The sequence below is a fragment of the Dermochelys coriacea genome, chromosome 11 (genome assembly GCF_009764565.3).
Source record: "Dermochelys coriacea isolate rDerCor1 chromosome 11, rDerCor1.pri.v4, whole genome shotgun sequence".
Lineage (NCBI taxonomy): Eukaryota > Metazoa > Chordata > Testudines > Dermochelyidae > Dermochelys > Dermochelys coriacea.
Window position 1 is genome coordinate 48,067,548 of NC_050078.2, and position 17,375 is coordinate 48,084,922.

At 41.8% G+C, this 17,375-nt stretch overlaps 1 protein-coding gene across 8 annotated transcripts in view; it reads right to left on the reverse strand.

Moving 5' to 3' along the window:
* PDE1A (phosphodiesterase 1A) overlaps positions 1 to 17,375 on the reverse strand; it is a 257,819-nt gene that overhangs the window by 54,718 nt on the left and 185,726 nt on the right. For all 8 annotated transcript variants that reach the window (XM_038422535.2, XM_043505443.1, XM_038422538.2 and 5 more), the window contains exons 7-8: positions 14,249 to 14,349; positions 4,976 to 5,101 (exon numbers count right to left, since the gene is read on the reverse strand). In XM_038422535.2, the coding sequence (XP_038278463.1) occupies positions 4,976 to 5,101; positions 14,249 to 14,349 (227 nt within the window). The remainder of the gene's footprint in view (positions 1 to 4,975; positions 5,102 to 14,248; positions 14,350 to 17,375) is intronic.

Consider the following 17,375-nt stretch of genomic DNA (forward strand, 5'->3'; position numbering starts at 1 on the left):
TGAGCTACAGCTCACTTCATCGGATGCATTTGGTGGAAAAAACAGAGGGGAGATTGATATACACACACAGAGAACATGAAACAATGGGTTTATCATACACACTGCAAGGAGAGTGATCACTTAAGATAAGCCATCACCAGCAGCGGGGGGGGGGGAGAGGAGGAAAACCTTTCATGGTGACAAGCAAGGTAGGCTATTTCCAGCAGTTAACAAGAATATCTGAGGAACAGTAGGGGGTGGGGTGGGGTGGGGGGGAGAAATAACATGGGGAAATAGTTTTACTTTGTGTAATGACTCATCCATTCCCAGTCTCTATTCAAGCCTAAGTTAATTGTATCCAGTTTGCAAATTAATTCCAATTCAGCAGTCTCTCGTTGGAGTCTGTTTTTGAAGCTTTTTTGTTGAAGGATAGCCACTCTTGGGTCTGTAATCGAGTGACCAGAGAGATTGAAGTGTTCTCCAATTGGTTTTTGAATGTTATAATTCTTGACGTCTGATTTGTGTCCATTCATTCTTTTACGTAGAGACTGTCCAGTTTGGCCAATGTACATGGCAGAGGGGCATTGCTGGCACATGATGGCATATATCACATTGGTAGATGTGCAGGTGAACGAGTCTCTGATAGTGTGGCTGATGTGATTAGGCCCTATGATGGTATCCCCTGAATAGATATGTGGACAGAGTTGGCAACGGGCTTTGTTGCAAGGATAGGTTCCTGGGTTAGTGGTTCTGTTGTGTGGTGTGTGGTTGCTGGTGAGTATTTGCTTCAGATTGGGGGGCTGTCTGTAAGCAAGGACTGGCCTGTTTCCCAAGATCTGTGAGAGTGATGGGTCGTCCTTCAGGATAGGTTGTAGATCCTTGATGATGCGTTGGAGAGGTTTTAGTTGGGGGCTGAAGGTGATGGCTAGTGGCGTTCTGTTATTTTCTTTGTTGGGCCTGTCCTGTAGTAGGTGACTTCTGGGTACTCTTCTGGCTCTGTCAATCTGTTTCTTCACTTCAGCAGGTGGGTATTGTAGTTGTAGGAATGCATGATAGAGATCTTGTAGGTGTTTGTCTCTGTCTGAGGGGTTGGAGCAAATGCGGTTTTATTGTAGATCTTGGCTGTAGACAATGGATCGTGTGGTGTGACCTGGATGAAAGCTAGAGGCATGTAGGTAGGAATAGCGGTCAGTAGGTTTCCAATATAGGGTGGTGTTTATGTGACCATCGCTTATTAGCACCGTAGTGCCCAGGAAGTGGATCTCTTGTGTGGACTGGTCCAGGCTGAGCTTGATGGTGGGATGGAAATTGTTGAAATCATGGTGGAATTCCTCAAGGGCTTCTTTTCCAGGGGTCCAGATGATGAAGATGTCATCAATGTAGCGCAAGTAGAGTATGGGCATTAGGGGACGAGAGCTGAGGAAGCGTTGTTCTAAGTCAGCCATAAAAATGTTGGCATACTGTGGGGCCATGCGGGTACCCATCGCAGTGCCGCTGATTTGAAGGTATTCATTGTCCCCAAATGTGAAATAGTTATGGGTGAGGACAAAGTCACAAAGTTCAGCCACCAGGTTAGCCGTGACATTATCGGGGATACTGTTCCTGACGGCTTGTAGTCCATCTTTGTGTGGAATGTTGGTGTAGAGGGCTTCCACATCCATAGTGGCTAGGATGGTGTTTTTAGGAAGATCACCAATGGACTGTGGTTTCCTCAGGAAGTCAGTGGTGTCTCGAAGATAGCTGAGAGTGCTGGTAACGTAGGGCCTGAGGAGGGAGTCTACATAGTCAGACAATCCTGCTGTCAGGGTGCCAATGCCTGAGATGATGGGGCATCCAGGATTTCCAGGTTTATGGATCTTGGGTAGCAGATAGAATACCCCAGGTCGGGGTTCTAGGGGTGTGTCTGTGCAGATTTGTTCTTGTGCTTTTTCAGGGAGTTTCTTGAGCAAATGCTGTAGTTTCTTTTGGTAACTCTCAGTGGGATCAGAGGGTAATGGCTTGTAGAAAGTGGTGTTGGAGAGCTGCCTAGTAGCCTCTTGTTCATACTCCGACCTATTCATGATTACGACAGCACCTCCTATGTCATCCTTTTTGATTATGATGTCAGAGTTGTTTCTGAGGCTGTGGATGGCACTGTGTTCTGCATGGCTGAGGTTATGGGGCAAGTGATGCTGCTTTTCCACAATTTCAGCTCGTGCACGTCGGCGGAAGCACTCTATGTAGAAGTCCAGGCTGCTGTTTCAACCTTCAGGAGGAGTCCACCCAGAATCCTTCTTTTTGTAGCGTTGGTAGGAAGGTCTCTGTGGGTTAATATGTTGGTCAGAGGTGTGTTGGAAATATTCCTTGAGTCGGAGACATCGAAAATAGGATTCTAGGTCACCACAGAACTGTATCATGTTCATGGGGGTGGAGGGGCAAAAGGAGAGGCCCCGAGATAGGAATTAATTTGCAAACTGGATACAATTAACTTAGGCTTGAATAGAGACTGGGAATGGATGAGTCATTACACAAAGTAAAACTATTTCCCCATGTTATTTCTCCCACCCCCACCCCACCCCCCACTGTTCCTCAGATATTCTTGTTAATTGCTGGAAATGGCCTATCTTGCTTGTCACCATGAAAGGTTTTCCTCCTCCCCCCCCCAATTGCTGGCGATGGCTTATCTTAAGTGAACACTCTCCTTACAGTGTGTATGATAAACCCATTGTTTCATGTTCTCTGTGTGTGTATATCAATCTCCCCTCTGTTTTTTCCACCAAATGCATCCGATGAAGTGAGCTGTAGCTCACGAAAGCTTATGCTCAAATAAATTTGTTAGTCTCTAAGGTGCCACAAGTCCTCCTTTTCTTTTTGCGAATACAGACTAACATGGCTGCTACTCTGAAACCTGTTATTATGCAAGACACTGAATTTAGCCGTATAGAGTGGAAATCTGTCAACTTCATGAAAAAACTCGTACAGATACATACAGACATCATCTTCCTCTCCAAATGCAAACAGATGGACATCATACCGAAAGGACTGAAGGTAAAAAATCCATTACAATCTACATACCACACAGACTATGCTGACAGCTTGTGCCACACAATCTCAAAGAAACTGCGGAACCACCTGATCAACATCCTCTACAGCAAACAGGGAAAGATTAAGAACGAGCTCTCAAAACTGGATACTCTCATAAAGAACCAACCTTCCACACAAACTTCCTCATGGCTGGACTTTACAAAAACTAGACAAGCCATTTAAAACACAAACTTTGCTTCTCTACAAAAGAAAAAGGACACTAAGCTATCTAAACTACTACATGTCACAAGGGGCCACAACAGTGGTTCCCATAACCCACCCAGCAATATTGTTAATCTATCCAACTATACTCTTAGCCCAGCAGAAGAATCTGTCCTATCTCGGGGCCTCTCCTTTTGCCCCTCCACCCCCACGAATATGATACAGTTCTATGGTGACCTAGAATCCTATTTTCGACGTCTCCGACTCAAGGAATATTTCCAACACACCTCTGACCAACATATTAACCCACAGAGACCTTCCTACCAACACTACAAAAAGAAGGATTCTGGGTGGACTCCTCCTGAAGGTTGAAACAGCAGCCTGGACTTCTACATAGAGTGCTTCCGCCGATGTGCACGAGCTGAAATTGTGGAAAAGCAGCATCGCTTGCCCCATAACCTCAGCCATGCAGAACACAGTGCCATCCACAGCCTCAGAAACAACTCTGACATCATAATCAAAAAGGATGACAAAGGAGGTGCTCAGAGTAGCAGCTGTGTTAGTCTGTATTTGCAAAAAGAAAAGGAGTACCCGTGGCACTTTAGAGACTAACAAATTTATTAGAGCATAAGCTTTCGTGAGCTACAGCTCACTTCATCGGATGCATTTGGTGGAAAAAGCAGAGGAGAGATTTATACACACACACACACAGAGAACATGAAACAATGGGTTTATCATACACACTGTAAGGAGAGTGATCACTTAAGATAAGCCATCACCAGCAGCAGGGGGGGGAAAGGAGGAAAACCTTTCATGGTGACAAGCAAGGTAGGCTAATTCCAGCAGTTAACAAGAATATCAGAGGAACAGTGGGGGGTGGGGTGGGAGGGAGAAATACCATCGGGAAATAGTTTTACTTTGTTTAATGACTCATCCATTCCCAGTCTCTATTCAAGCCTAAGTTAATTGTATCGTGATAGATGCCAGCAATGCCAGCAATGCCCCTCTGCCATGTACATTGGCCAAACTGGACAGTCTCTACGTAAAAGAATGAATGGACACAAATCAGACGTCAAGAAATATAACATTCAAAAACCAGTCGGAGAACATTTCAGTCTCTCTGGTCACTCGATTACAGACCTAAGAGTGGCTATCCTTCAACAAAAAAGCTTCAAAAACAGACTCCAACGAGAGACTGCTGAATTGGAATTAATTTGCAAACTGGATACAATTAACTTAGGCTTGAATAGAGACTGGGAATGGATGAATCATTACACAAAGTAAAACTATTTCCCCATGTTATTTCTCCCCCCCACCCCACCCCACCCCCCACTGTTCCTCAGATATTCTTGTTAACTGCTGGAAATAGCCTACCTTGCTTGTCACCATGAAAGGTTTTCCTCCCCCCCCCCCCCGCTGCTGGTGATGGCTTATCTTAAGTGATCATTCTCCTTACAGTGTGTATGATAAACCCATTGTTTCATGTTCTCTGTGTGTGTATATCAATCTCCCCTCTGTTTTTTCCACCAAATGCATCCGATGAAGTGAGCTGTAGCTCACGAAAGCTTATGCTCTAATAAATTTGTTAGTCTCTAAGGTGCCACAAGTACTCCTTTTCTTTATGCTATGTTTAGTGCACTAGCTCAAAGAGAGTTAGCATGAGTATGTCACCCCCAATTCAATTTGTAGACATACCCAAAATGAGGTGCAAAGGAGAAGACCTACCCTTTTTATTTACTGGAATCTTTGTTAATGTCCCAATTGATCTTACCTCCAGTCATCTTTGGTTAAATTTGCCAGAATGTTCATCTCTTCCTCTTGCATAAGTCTATAAGCAGCACTCACATGATGATTTTCAAGAACAGAACGATCATTGTACAAAATTGCAACGTCTGACCTAGGTATAAAAGAGGTATGATGAGCAACAGGATACTGATGTTAGCATAATAGAGAGAAAGAGGCTCTGTTGCCATAAAAGGGTCTGTTGATTTAGTTTGACATGATATTTATTTCATCCTAATAGATAAAGGTCTGAAAATCAAACCTCACAGATAATTCCTCATCATAAAAAAAAAATGCAGCTATGCTGGTAATTGAACTTACTCGCCATATTAGCTACTGTAAAGGGCAAGGACCAGATTTTGAATGTATCATTGTTTTCTCTTTATCATATGCAATTAATACATCAGAAAGATTAATTTGTGAGGAAAATCCTGAAAAAATTGAAATAAATAGGAAAAACAATAGTGAAAAATTAAGCTGAAAGAGAAATAATAATAATATCCTCAAACAACTTTACTCCTTTTTCCACCTGTCTCATAAGCATTTGGATCAGGTACATCCAGTGGTATCAAAGGGGCCTACTTTCATGTTTGCACCTGTTACATCATTTAGCAATAAAACAGCTAATTCATGAGATATACAGGAGAAGGGCCCAATCCTATAGAATTTACATGGGGAAATATTAGTTAAATTGGAAAAGTTGAGGATCAATATGAACATCGAAAGGTGGATAAGGAATTGGTTAAAGGGGAGACTACAATAGGTCCTACTGAAAGGTGAACTGTCAGTCTGGAGGGAGGTTACTAGTGGAGTTCCTCAGGGAACAGTTTTAGGACCAATCTTATTTAATCTTTTTATTACTGACCTCGGCACAAAAAGTGGGAGAGTGCCAATAAAGTTTGCAGATGATACAAAGCTGGGAGGTATTGCCAATTCAAAGAAGGATCGGGATATCATACAGGAGGATCTGGATGACCTTGTAAACTGGAGTAATAGTAATAGGATGAAATTTAATAGTGAGAAGTGTAAGATTATGCATTTAGGGATTAATAACAAGAATTTTAGTTATAAGCTGGGGATGCATCAATTATAAGTAACGGAGGAGGAGAAGGACCTTGGAGTATTGGTTGATCATAGGATGACTATGAGCTGCCAATGTGATATGGCTGTGAAAAAAGCTAATGCAGTTTTGGGATGCATTAGGAGAGGTATTTCCAGTAGGGAAAGGAGGTTTTAGTACTGTTATACAAGGCACTAGTGAGACCTCACCTGGAATACTGTGTGCAGTTGTGGTCTCCCATGTTTAAAAAGGTTGAATTTCAACTGGAACAGGTACAGAAAAGGGCTACTAGGATGATCCGAGGAATGGAAAACTTGTCTTATGAAAGGAGACTCAAGGAGCTTGGCTTGTTTAGCCTAACTAAAAGAAGGTTGAGGTGAGATATGATTGCTCTCTATAAATATATCAGAGGGATAAATACCAGAGAGGGAGAGGAATTATTTAAGCTCAGTACCAATGTGGACACAAGAACAAATGGGTATAAACTGGCCACCAGGAAGTTTAGACTTGAAATTAGACGAAGGTTTCTAACCATCAGAGGAGTGAAGTTTTGGAATAGCCTTCCAAGGGAAGCAGTGGGGGAAAAAGATCTATCAAGTTAAGATTAAACTTGATAAGTTTATGGAGGAGATGGTATGATGGGATAATGTGATTTTGGTAATTAATTGATCTTTAAATATTCATGGTAAATAGGCTTTACCATCCCTGAGATGGGATATTAGATGGGTGGGATCTGAGTTACCCAGGAAAGAATTTTCTGTAGTATCTGGCTGGTGAATCTTGCCCATATGCTCAGGGTTTAGCTGATCACCATATTTGGGGTCGGGAAGGATTTTTCCTCCAGGGCAGATTGGAAGAGGCCCTGGAGGTTTTTCGTCTTTCTCTGTAGCATGGGGCACGGGTCACTTGAGGGAGGATTCTCTGCTCCTTGAAGTCTTTAAACCACGATTTGAGGACTTCAATAGCTCAGACATAGGTGAGGTTTTTCGTAGGAGTGGGTGGGTGAGATTCTGTGGCCTGCATTGTGCAAGAGGTCAGACTAGATGATCAGAATGGTCCCTTCTGACCTTAGTATCTATGAATCTACACAAAGAAAACTTATTGAACTTAAAGGCAGTTTTGCCTGAGTCCTAAGAAAGGACTGCAAAATTAGGCTCTCTTTGACTAAAAAAAATTATAATAATACAACTTATACGATATTTTATGTGGCACAGGGAGTGAGACTTGTATTTCAGGTTGTCTGACAGTTCCCATTATAAAATCTTGTTTTCAATTGCGTATAACTTTCTCAAATTTCAACCATTTGGGCTAAATCCATGTTAGATATCTGCCTCAGGCTGATTTTATTTTGGAGTGTGGAGTTAGAAAGAGGTGGGGGGAATTTCAGCAAAAATGGTTCAGGTATTTCTCAGAATGGAGTTAGGGAAAATATATGTTCTGCCCATGTGAAAAAAATTCTAAACACCATTTCGCAGAGAAGCTCTTGAGCCTCCATGGTATGGAGTGGGGATTTGAAATGTGCCAGATGGAGGTAATCTTGATGCAAGGGGTTTGACCTGTGAAAATCAACCTGAATTTGACCAACTGTTTAGCCTCTGAAAATCTCAGTTCATATGTGATCTGTAGAGACTTTTTAGATTTTAGCAGATAAATTTGCTGAAGATTCCACCTGTGCTAAGTATGCTCCAGTCCAGAGTTATAGGGCCTGAGCAGGCCTCTTCCTGCAATTGCTCCTCCCAGCTGCTTGGGGCAGCTATGGCACCAGGGATGAGAACTGATCTTTCCTTTCATGTCAATGTCATGTGCCCCCCTCCCCCCCACTCCCCGGCTGGTGCACAAGAGGCAATTAGGAACAGGAGGAAGAAGCCTGAATGGAATGCAGAGGGCTCAGGAGCTGGGGCCAAAGGGTGTGGAAAAGGGAGTGACAAGGGTGTGGTGGGTGGCTGGGATGAAGATTTGGCTAGGGAGATGAGGGGAAAACAGTCAGGGATGAGGAGTGGTGGGGATCTTGGATGCCTGGGATTGGGATGCAGAGCTGAGTTGGGGGAGTGGGGGTGGGAGACCTAGACAAAGACAGACTGGAGGGGCCACGGATGGAAGGGTTCAGGCCTGGGAGCAACAGGACCAGGAGGGTCCATAACCATTAGAGAACACTCTTCTCAGAATCTGGAATATGTCCCATCATTCCTTTGCTGTCTGCAAATAGCTGTGAAATCCACTGGCAAAAATGTACACCTCATCTCCCTCTAAAGGCCGGCTCACACACACTAAACCTTTGGCTGCTGTTGGTTATGCTGTTAGCTCCAGTGGCAGAAGGCTGTGTTGTGAATCTAAAGGGTCTAACCCTGCTCAGAACCATGTGATCAGTATGGTTCCACATCATGGAATTTGTTTTTCAGTTTCCTTTTTTTTAAAAACAAAACTAGGAAATCACACACATGTATTAAAAGAACCTTAAGCACTCAAGAGTTAGAAAATGCCAGAATTAAGGTTCTCAGGGAATAAATCAGGCTGTGTAGTTAATGACACCATTGTGGGTTGACTCCTGCCTCATTTGTTACAGTAGTTGAAAGGCGTACAGTGAATGAGGTAGGGGACTACATGAAGATAAAGAATGGTTTCACAGATTAGGAGGTTGAATGTCACCCTGAAGAATGGGATTCTATCTTTCCTCTGCCTCAGAGTTCTTGTGTGATGTTGGGCAAGTCATTTAAACCAAACTTTTTTAAGTGGCTTCTGGATGTTCCCCATTTTCTGGATGCTCAACCTCATACATGCACAGAGGCCTGTACTCTTAAATTGGCTATTCTGCTCATCTCCACTTCTGGAGGGCCTTAAAAACCGACTTTGTCGGGGAATTATGATGCCAGTTGGGCTAGAAGGAATATGCCTTTCTATCAGGGCTGCCACCTCATGATCTCCTGGGACCCCAGAAACTACAAGGACACTGCTGGGACTTCATCATCCCATTCCTGAAAGGTGTCCTGACCAGGCCAGAAAGAGGGAACCAGATAACATTGCTACATTGCTTTGTGTAAATCCTGGACACCAGTAGGAATGAGAGACTTGGGTTCCTGCTGTCACCTCCTCCCTCAAGTGTCATTTTCCCCTCCCACCTTATTTCTTCTCTTTCCTCTATTTCTTTCTTTTTGCCTTCTGTTTTATAAGTCTGGCTTAGCTGGCCAAGATTGCATACTTTGCAACGCTGCTTTGAATCTGTGATCAGAGGCAGCTAAAAGCAATGCCTTAAAGAGCCTGATGATAGCTCAGATTTGCCAGGTCTCAGACAGAAGCTGCATTCTCTAACTTTATTATTCATTTCTGTCTTCTATTGTGTGTGTTTGGCTTGTTTTGTCTTAAAAAAAATAATGGATTGGATTCAGCAGCAGCAGCTCCAGCCAATCTGAACTAAATGTTTGAATAGTGGGTAGTTAATAAGGCCTGGGGCCACACATTGAACAAGTGAGGATAAAATTAAGTACGTTGTAGCTGCTCATTCACAGAGCAACATCTATCCTGTGTACTGAATGAGGAAGGTGTGTTATGGAAAAAATAGTATATGTGATCATATAATTAATTATATTACTAACGTATCATAATGAATAAAGGGGCTGAATTAAGGCTGCACAAGCAACCACAATTCTGGCATTTCCCAAATTTTGAGTGCTTGACTTTGCAACTTGACCACTCCTTTAATGTCAGTTTTTTGAACATCATACGATATCAAATGAGAGCAGAGGTACTAATCTTGCAAGCAGAATTGTTCAAAATCAAGCTATTCCAAGTACTCACGTGCAGTAGAAGACAATATTGTAATGCATTCACCAACAGGGGGAGCTTTGCTACTGAAAAGTTGATAAATAATATGCAGCTTCTATTCTGAGAAAAGTCTGCTTTGATTACTTTGTATAAAGAGAGCTCTAAATATTACTTTTAAAGAATTATGACCTTGCCATCAGTAGTTATCATTAGTGGCAATTTGTTCATCCACAACAGTGTGCTTGACAACATGACCTCTTCCTAATAATTAGAAAAGGGCCCAAGCTTTGGAGCCAGACTCTGGTAAGGAATTTGGATTGGTCCCATCTGTAATGCTGACAGACCCCAGTAGTCAGCAGACCAGATCGAACCTGAGATCTCTGGAGCTAAATGCATGAGACTCTATTGCATAAGCTAAAAGCCACATGGCTCTTTGCTAAGGCTGTAAGAGACTCATCAATCTCTAGCTGAGCTAGGTGCCATGAGTGGAGGACAGAGTTGTCACGGATGCTCTGGAACTGCTCCCTAGGAAGCCAGGCAGGACCCTGGGGAAGTCTCCTCTCTGGGAGCAGACTGTCTCCAGGATACACAGCTCACACAGCTTCCACCTTCCTGGGTCTGACCTCGGAGCATTCAGCATCCTCTACCCCTCAGTGCATTTCCCACAGCGAGTCCGCCCAGGCGGGGTCCTGGGGAAGCCAGAGGGTCCTGCACCCCAACTTTGCAGTCAGACATGACTCTCAGCGAGCCAGTAAAACAGAGGTTTATTAGATGACAGGAACGTTGTCTAAAACAGAACTTGTAGGTACAGAGAATAGGAACCCTCAGCCAGGTCCATTTTGGGGGGACAGAGACCCAGACAATCACGTCTGCACTTCACTCCTCGTCTGCAGCCAGCCCCAAACTGACTCACTCTCCAGCCCCGCCTCCTCTGGGCTTTGTCACTTTCCCGGGCCTAGAGGTCACCTGATCTCTTTGTCTTCAACCCTTTAGCTTTCACCTTGCAGGGGGGAAGGGCCCAGGCCATCAGTTGCCAGGAAACAAGGTGTTGGCCATTCTCTGTGTCCAGACCCGTGCACACACTTGCCCTCTAGGGTTCTGCAACGATCATACACCCTTATCGCACCACCTAGATACTTAAGAACTGCATAGGGGAAACTGAGGCACCCCAAAGTATTCAGAGGAAACATTAAGAACAGTCCCACTTCGTCACAAGAGTGCCACACCAACCAGGCATGGGTTACACATCCATGGCACTTATAACACTGTAACAGAAGACAGATGAACTACAGTTCTAAAGTGCTCTGTGATGATTTAGCTACTCAGCTAGCTCCACTGTTAGTTAGGTGGAAATGTACCCCTTGAAACAATGAGTACTATTAAAAAAAATCCAAACTAACCACTCATGTGTATGGTATGATACCCGGGGAAATACCGAAGTAAAGCAGGATTGTAAAGTTTGTTTATTAAGTGAACAAAGCATATCCTACCTAAATAATGACAGTGTTTATGTCCAGGCTGTTACTGATATGGGACAATCTATGGTTTGCCAATCAGGTATTTTTTGAAGCACATTTTTTTGATCCACATAGCTAATCATGGTTGTTTTCAATCAGTGTGAAGATTTGACATGACTGTGAGGGTAATTTCTTCTGCCTTTTTGAAGTAATAGAAACATGGAGGAAAGGTGAATAGATCTCTTTTTTTAGATTCAGATCCAATTATGAAGGAAGATTGGGTAATATCACAAACCAAATACATTCTAGTAAGTATTTAACTGTAAAACTCAGAGTTTAACAGATTAATTTATTTTCCACTTATGCAGTACTTCAAACCAAAATATAAAAGACTAAAATAGGAAAGCAGTTTAAACTTAGAACAACTTATCTTTAGCCAGACTATGTGAATGCACCATTATGGTGAAGAGGAAAGGGCTTTTGCTAGTAATTTAGCTGCAGACATAGAATTTGTTCATCATCAGATTTATCAAACCATGTGTCCCAAAGCACATCAGCTGATTAACCTGTATGCAATCCTTACATCGTTTAAAGCCCACCACTGGCAGGCAGTATAACCTCAGGTAAGTGGAAGAACATGCCTGTTCTCTTTTATGAAGAGTGGTTTTCTTGCCAAAATACAGTGATGGAAATAATTGTTCAGTATTTCAGTACAGCTGAGGAGGGGGCACAAAGGTCCCTGACGAGCCGCTCTGCACTAGACTGATCTCCAGTTCCACAATCTAACTCACATTAGAGGGTGGGACACCATGTCCCAATGGTGCCTGGCTGCTCTAACTCATACTGGCTGTGTCTATGGGCCAAGTGACCGTTGAGATATGGATCCTGCCCACACCCCTTTCCGAAACTGCAGTGATAGAGATAGCACCACCAGATGTTCCCCTACTCTGGGCAATCTCAGGGCAGCAGTGGGTCAGAATCTGCCCTACAGTATTTAAAGAAAAAGATAGCTTTTTCTATTGTTAAAACAATATTCCCAACATACTTTTAAATGATATAGTCATTTCAGCAATAATAGACTTAAGTCAATTATTAATTATTATTAAACGTCTCCATATGCCATATCATGAGAGGCCCATACCCACCCCACTTCAGGATTAAGGAAGAAAGGGCATGCTATATGTTTTATACCTTTTTTTCTAGTGCAATAGCATTAGATTTCCACTTACAGTATTTTTCACTTATAGATCTCAAAACATTTTTTAAAGCTGGGTAAATACCCCCATTTTACTGTGAGGGAACCTGAGGCAAAGAGACTTTCAAGATCCCATAGCAAGGCAATGGCAGCGCCCGGACTAGAACATGGGGCTTCTGGCCTCTCAGTCTAGTGCTCTCTCCATTTGACTACACTGAACACAGCATGGATACTTTCAAAATAGGCAGAGAAAGGCACCTCAGACTCCCTGCCTAGAAGCCTAACTGCCATTTCTGTCTTTGAAAATGTCCCTGTGTCCCAAGGATCTTGCAACTTAATACAAACAAATATGACACCCCAAATAACAGTTCAGATGGGTTTGTAGACTTTGCTGGAGGGGAAGCAGCATTTAAGGAAGGATATGAAGGAGTGCAGGGAGGGTGTCTGGGAACTGGGAGGCCTACTTCAAATATATGACCAAACGGGGTACTATAAAGGAGCTAAAAGAAAAGGAGGACTTGTGGCACCTTAGAGACTAACAAATTTATTTGAGCATAAGCTTTCATGAGCTACAGCTTACTTCATGGGATGCATTCAGTGGAAAATACAGTGGGGAGATTTATATACATAGAGAACATGAAACAATGTGTGTTACCATACACACTGTAATGAGAGTGATCACTTAAGGTGAGCTATTACCAGCAAGAGAGCGGGGGCGGGGGTGTGAAACTTTTGTAGTGATAATCAAGGTGGACCATTTCCAGCAGTTGACAAGAACGTCTGAGAACAGTGGGGGGTGGGGTGGAGGGGAGAAATAACATGGGGAAATAGTTTTACTTTGTGTAATGACCCATCCACTCCCAGTCTCTATTCAAGCTTAAGTTAATTGTATTCAGTTTGCAAATTAATTCCAATTCAGCAGTCTCTCGTTGGAGTCTGTTTTTGAAGTTTTTTTGTTGAAGAATTGCCACTTTTAGGTCTGTAATCGAGTGACCAAAGAGACTGAAATGTTCTCCGACTGGTTTTTGAATGTTATAATTCTTGACGTCTGATTTGTGTCCATTTATTCTTTTACGTAGAGACTGTCCAGTTTGACCAATGTACATGGCAGAGGGGCATTGCTGGCACATGATGGCATATATCACATTGGTAGATGTGCAGGTGAATGAGCCTCTCAAAGTGTGGCTGATGTGATTAGGCCCTATGATGGTGTCCCCTAAATAGATATGTGAACACAGTTGGCAACGGGCTTTGTTGCTGGTAATAGCTCACCTTAAGTGATCACTCTCGTTACAGTGTGTAATGGTAACACCCATTCTTTCATGTTCTGTATGTATATAAATCTCCCCACTGTATTTTCCACTGAATGCATCCCATGAAGTGAGGTGTAGCTCACAGAAGCTTATGCTCAAATAAATGTGTTAGTCTCTAAGGTGCCACAAGTCCTCCTTTTCTTTTTGCGAATACAGACTAACACGGCTGCTACTCTGAAACCTATAAAGGAGTTACTAAGCCAGAAATAAAGGGAGTGGATACAAAGGATAATGAGAAGAGAGAAGGCTCAGAAATATTCTGTATAACTGGCATCCTTGTCAGTCAGTATTCCAAGTCCTCTCTTCTTTAATGTACTAAGGTACTATCTTGTCCTCAGCCACTGGCACTGAGCCTTGCAGCTGTGATCCAAAGGGTATGAACATCAGATCTTTGATGCTAAATTGCCTTCCTTTTTCTCCTAGATCGGACTGCAACAGCTGCATTCAGACATGATATCACAAGATGAAGCACGCTTACCTTGTCTGAATATGGAAATTGTTTGTGGTCCCAGTATGCTCATAATCATGGACTGCAGCTGCGAAGATCATAGCTAAGATTTCCAGTTCTGTGAGCCAGTGCTAGTGAATAAAAGCAAAAACCAGTCGCATTTTATACAACAGCTTAACTGTGATATTACATTATTGAAAATGTTTCTATGTGTAGCTTAATTAAACCTTACTTTTCTTTTCCTACTGAGTCATAAAATCTTGAACATTGCTAAATACTGCACACTACAGGAGTCTCCTTCAGTTTCTGTTGACTTATTTTGGACCAGAATGGGCCATTTATTTGCAACAGCAAAGTAAAACTTGTATGTTAAAAAAAATTAAGTAAATTGTTATTATTTGATAAAAGCTTATGTGATAAATTTGGCAGAGGTTTTGAATATGAGGTCTTTTGTCAGCCAGCCAATGTTTGTCTCTTGCTAAATTAATTACACGTAAAACTTAATATTAAGTTACAATTGTAATTTCCCACTTAGTGTAAGATCTGACCCGCAGACGAACACCACAGAGTGTTTTTCCAAGTACCACATCAACATTAAACATAGACTTTACCAATCCTGCAATACTGAAACTGGGTTATTTTTTTCTTCTTATAGTTAAAATGCTGCCATTTTAGAACAGCAGTTTTATATAAAACTGAGGTCTGCTCGGTACACTTGTGATGCAATTTTATATAGTTTTGACTTGCTATCTGATACTATTCCACGCTGCTGCACTTCTAAAGACACATGATACGTTCACCCCTCCAGTTCTGTTGTCGTGCATAACACATTTACTCAATCTAGATGAAATGTATTCCATCTAAGAGTGAATTCAGTACAAATCTAATAACACCCACAAATTAACCACACAGTCATATTCCTGGTTTGGCCAAAAATTTCTTACACCCATTTTGTAATTTTCACTAAATTGATGATCTCTTTGGCTTTGATACATACCATACCCAACCACCCACTATTATTATTATGGCACCAGGTTCATATCATACAAGTGCTAAGATACAAGTGCTGTTTCATAAGCTGCCTGGATATGAGTACCACAGATTGTTTCATGAGGATGAAAACAGCCAGTAAAGATTCACTAATATTGTTAGAATAACATAGTAGAACATGCTGAGAAAAAATAAGACTGACTGAATGCTGAGACTACTGACTAGATGGTGAAGCTATGTAGATTTATGAAGAGTACAGTTAAGGAATGAGAGAAAGTACTGTAAGCAGTTCTAAAAATGGAAACAACAACCTCCATAGTATTTTGTATTATAAAAACTAGGTCCCAAGCTAGGACTGACTCCACAATGTTTTCAACAGAACAACTGAAATAGAAACTTAGACATTATTAGTAACTAAAGCTAAACAGAAAATCTTTAAGCCTCTCTTCCCAAAATCATTTTTTTAGCAACCACAATAGTTTCCGGAAAAGCCTTCTATAACTAGTTAAGAATTTCTTGCAAAGGTGTTTATGGACTGCAGACAAATTTCATGAGGAACTGTATGCTGGCAAATATTGTAGCTACAGTAGGGAAGACAATATTCAGGTAAGTATTCAGCTAAAACACACGTGGTCCCTTTAGGAGATTGAAATACAAAGCAAAAATCTTCCAAACATCTGCCTTTATATAAAACATGGAATGAGGACAGGAAAGATGGTTATGTCATATCTCCACTATGGTGGGAAATGTAAGAAAGTGGGAGTATCACAACACATTTAATGGTGGGGGAAGAATATTTTCCCCTTACTTTGAGTATTGTTCACAAGATAAAAAAGAAAACCAAACAAATAATGACTTTAGAATCCCCATACAATTTTCTACATTCCACAAGAATGTGTATCTAGAGACTCAGATTCATTGGTTCCTAACTGTAGATCTGTATTATCTGTCCCACTTGTCTCATCTGGAGTTTAATCATAGAAGACATCAGATAATAGTGACCCTACCCTTCAGTTCAGGGAATTTAATGCAAGGTTAGAGACTAATTCTCCATCATCCATGATCCTTGACTTTGTATGTCTAATAGACACCTGGCTGGATGAGATACCTGGTCCTTGTTACCTCTGACTTCTTCAGATGGGTATTCAGCTATTTAAGCCACATTAGGGCCAGGGAAAGATTTTATCTGTTATTTGACTCAGATTTCAGATACTAGAATTATCCCAGACCAAGATCTTCAGTATGAGTCCAAGGATTGGACTAAGATAGCAGCAGAAAAGGCAGCTTCTCTGATTACCTGAAAGCTTTGGATAACAGATTCCATTGTGTGTTTACTCTGGGTAAATTAATGTTCGTATGATTTTTTTTTATTTCTTGACTTTCATAACCCTAGTGGTCCAATAACGTATGGTGGGTTTTTTTGTTTGTTTTTGTTTTTTGCATTTAATAAATACTACAGTTGGGAAAAGATAATTCTGACTATCTAGGCTTTTTTGGCAAACTGGAAAACATAGCAATTCTCTGGAAGACTGTAAAATTAAGGATACTAAAATGTATGCCTTCTGTAAAAGGTTAGAGGTTGTGGTGTTTCTAAAACCTAGCTTTATTTTATCTTTGCTTTAATCCATGACCCAGAGAAATGCAGAGGGAAAGAACAGGATCAACGCTTTGCAGTTCTCTATATCAGTTCTACAAGCTACAGAGAAAACACAGAAAGACTACAAATGACATGCCTTAACTGATAAATCCACTCCTGTGGGTACCCATTATATAACTACATCAAAGGTGGGTGAAATATCACAGGCACATGTCAAAGAGGAGAGTTGCAGTGCAGATAAAGGCATTAGAAAGGATGCCTGCTGAGAAAACAATTAGCTTGTGAGCGGTACTGTGTGTCACTCTCACTGGGTAAAGTCAAGAAGACAACTTTAACATTTGTGCATTGTACTGTCAAGCTCCCCAAAGGGACGGTGGCGCTATCTAGCTATGTGAGGTACTTTTATGGCCCCCATCACCAAACATTCTTGTAAATGTATTTATCCTCCAGACACCCCTGTGAGGAACGGAAGTACTATTCTTCCCATTTTACAGAGGGGGAAGGACAAAGTGACTGGTGCAAGGGCTGATAGGAAGTGTACAGTGCAGAGCTGGGCAAACTTTTTGGCCC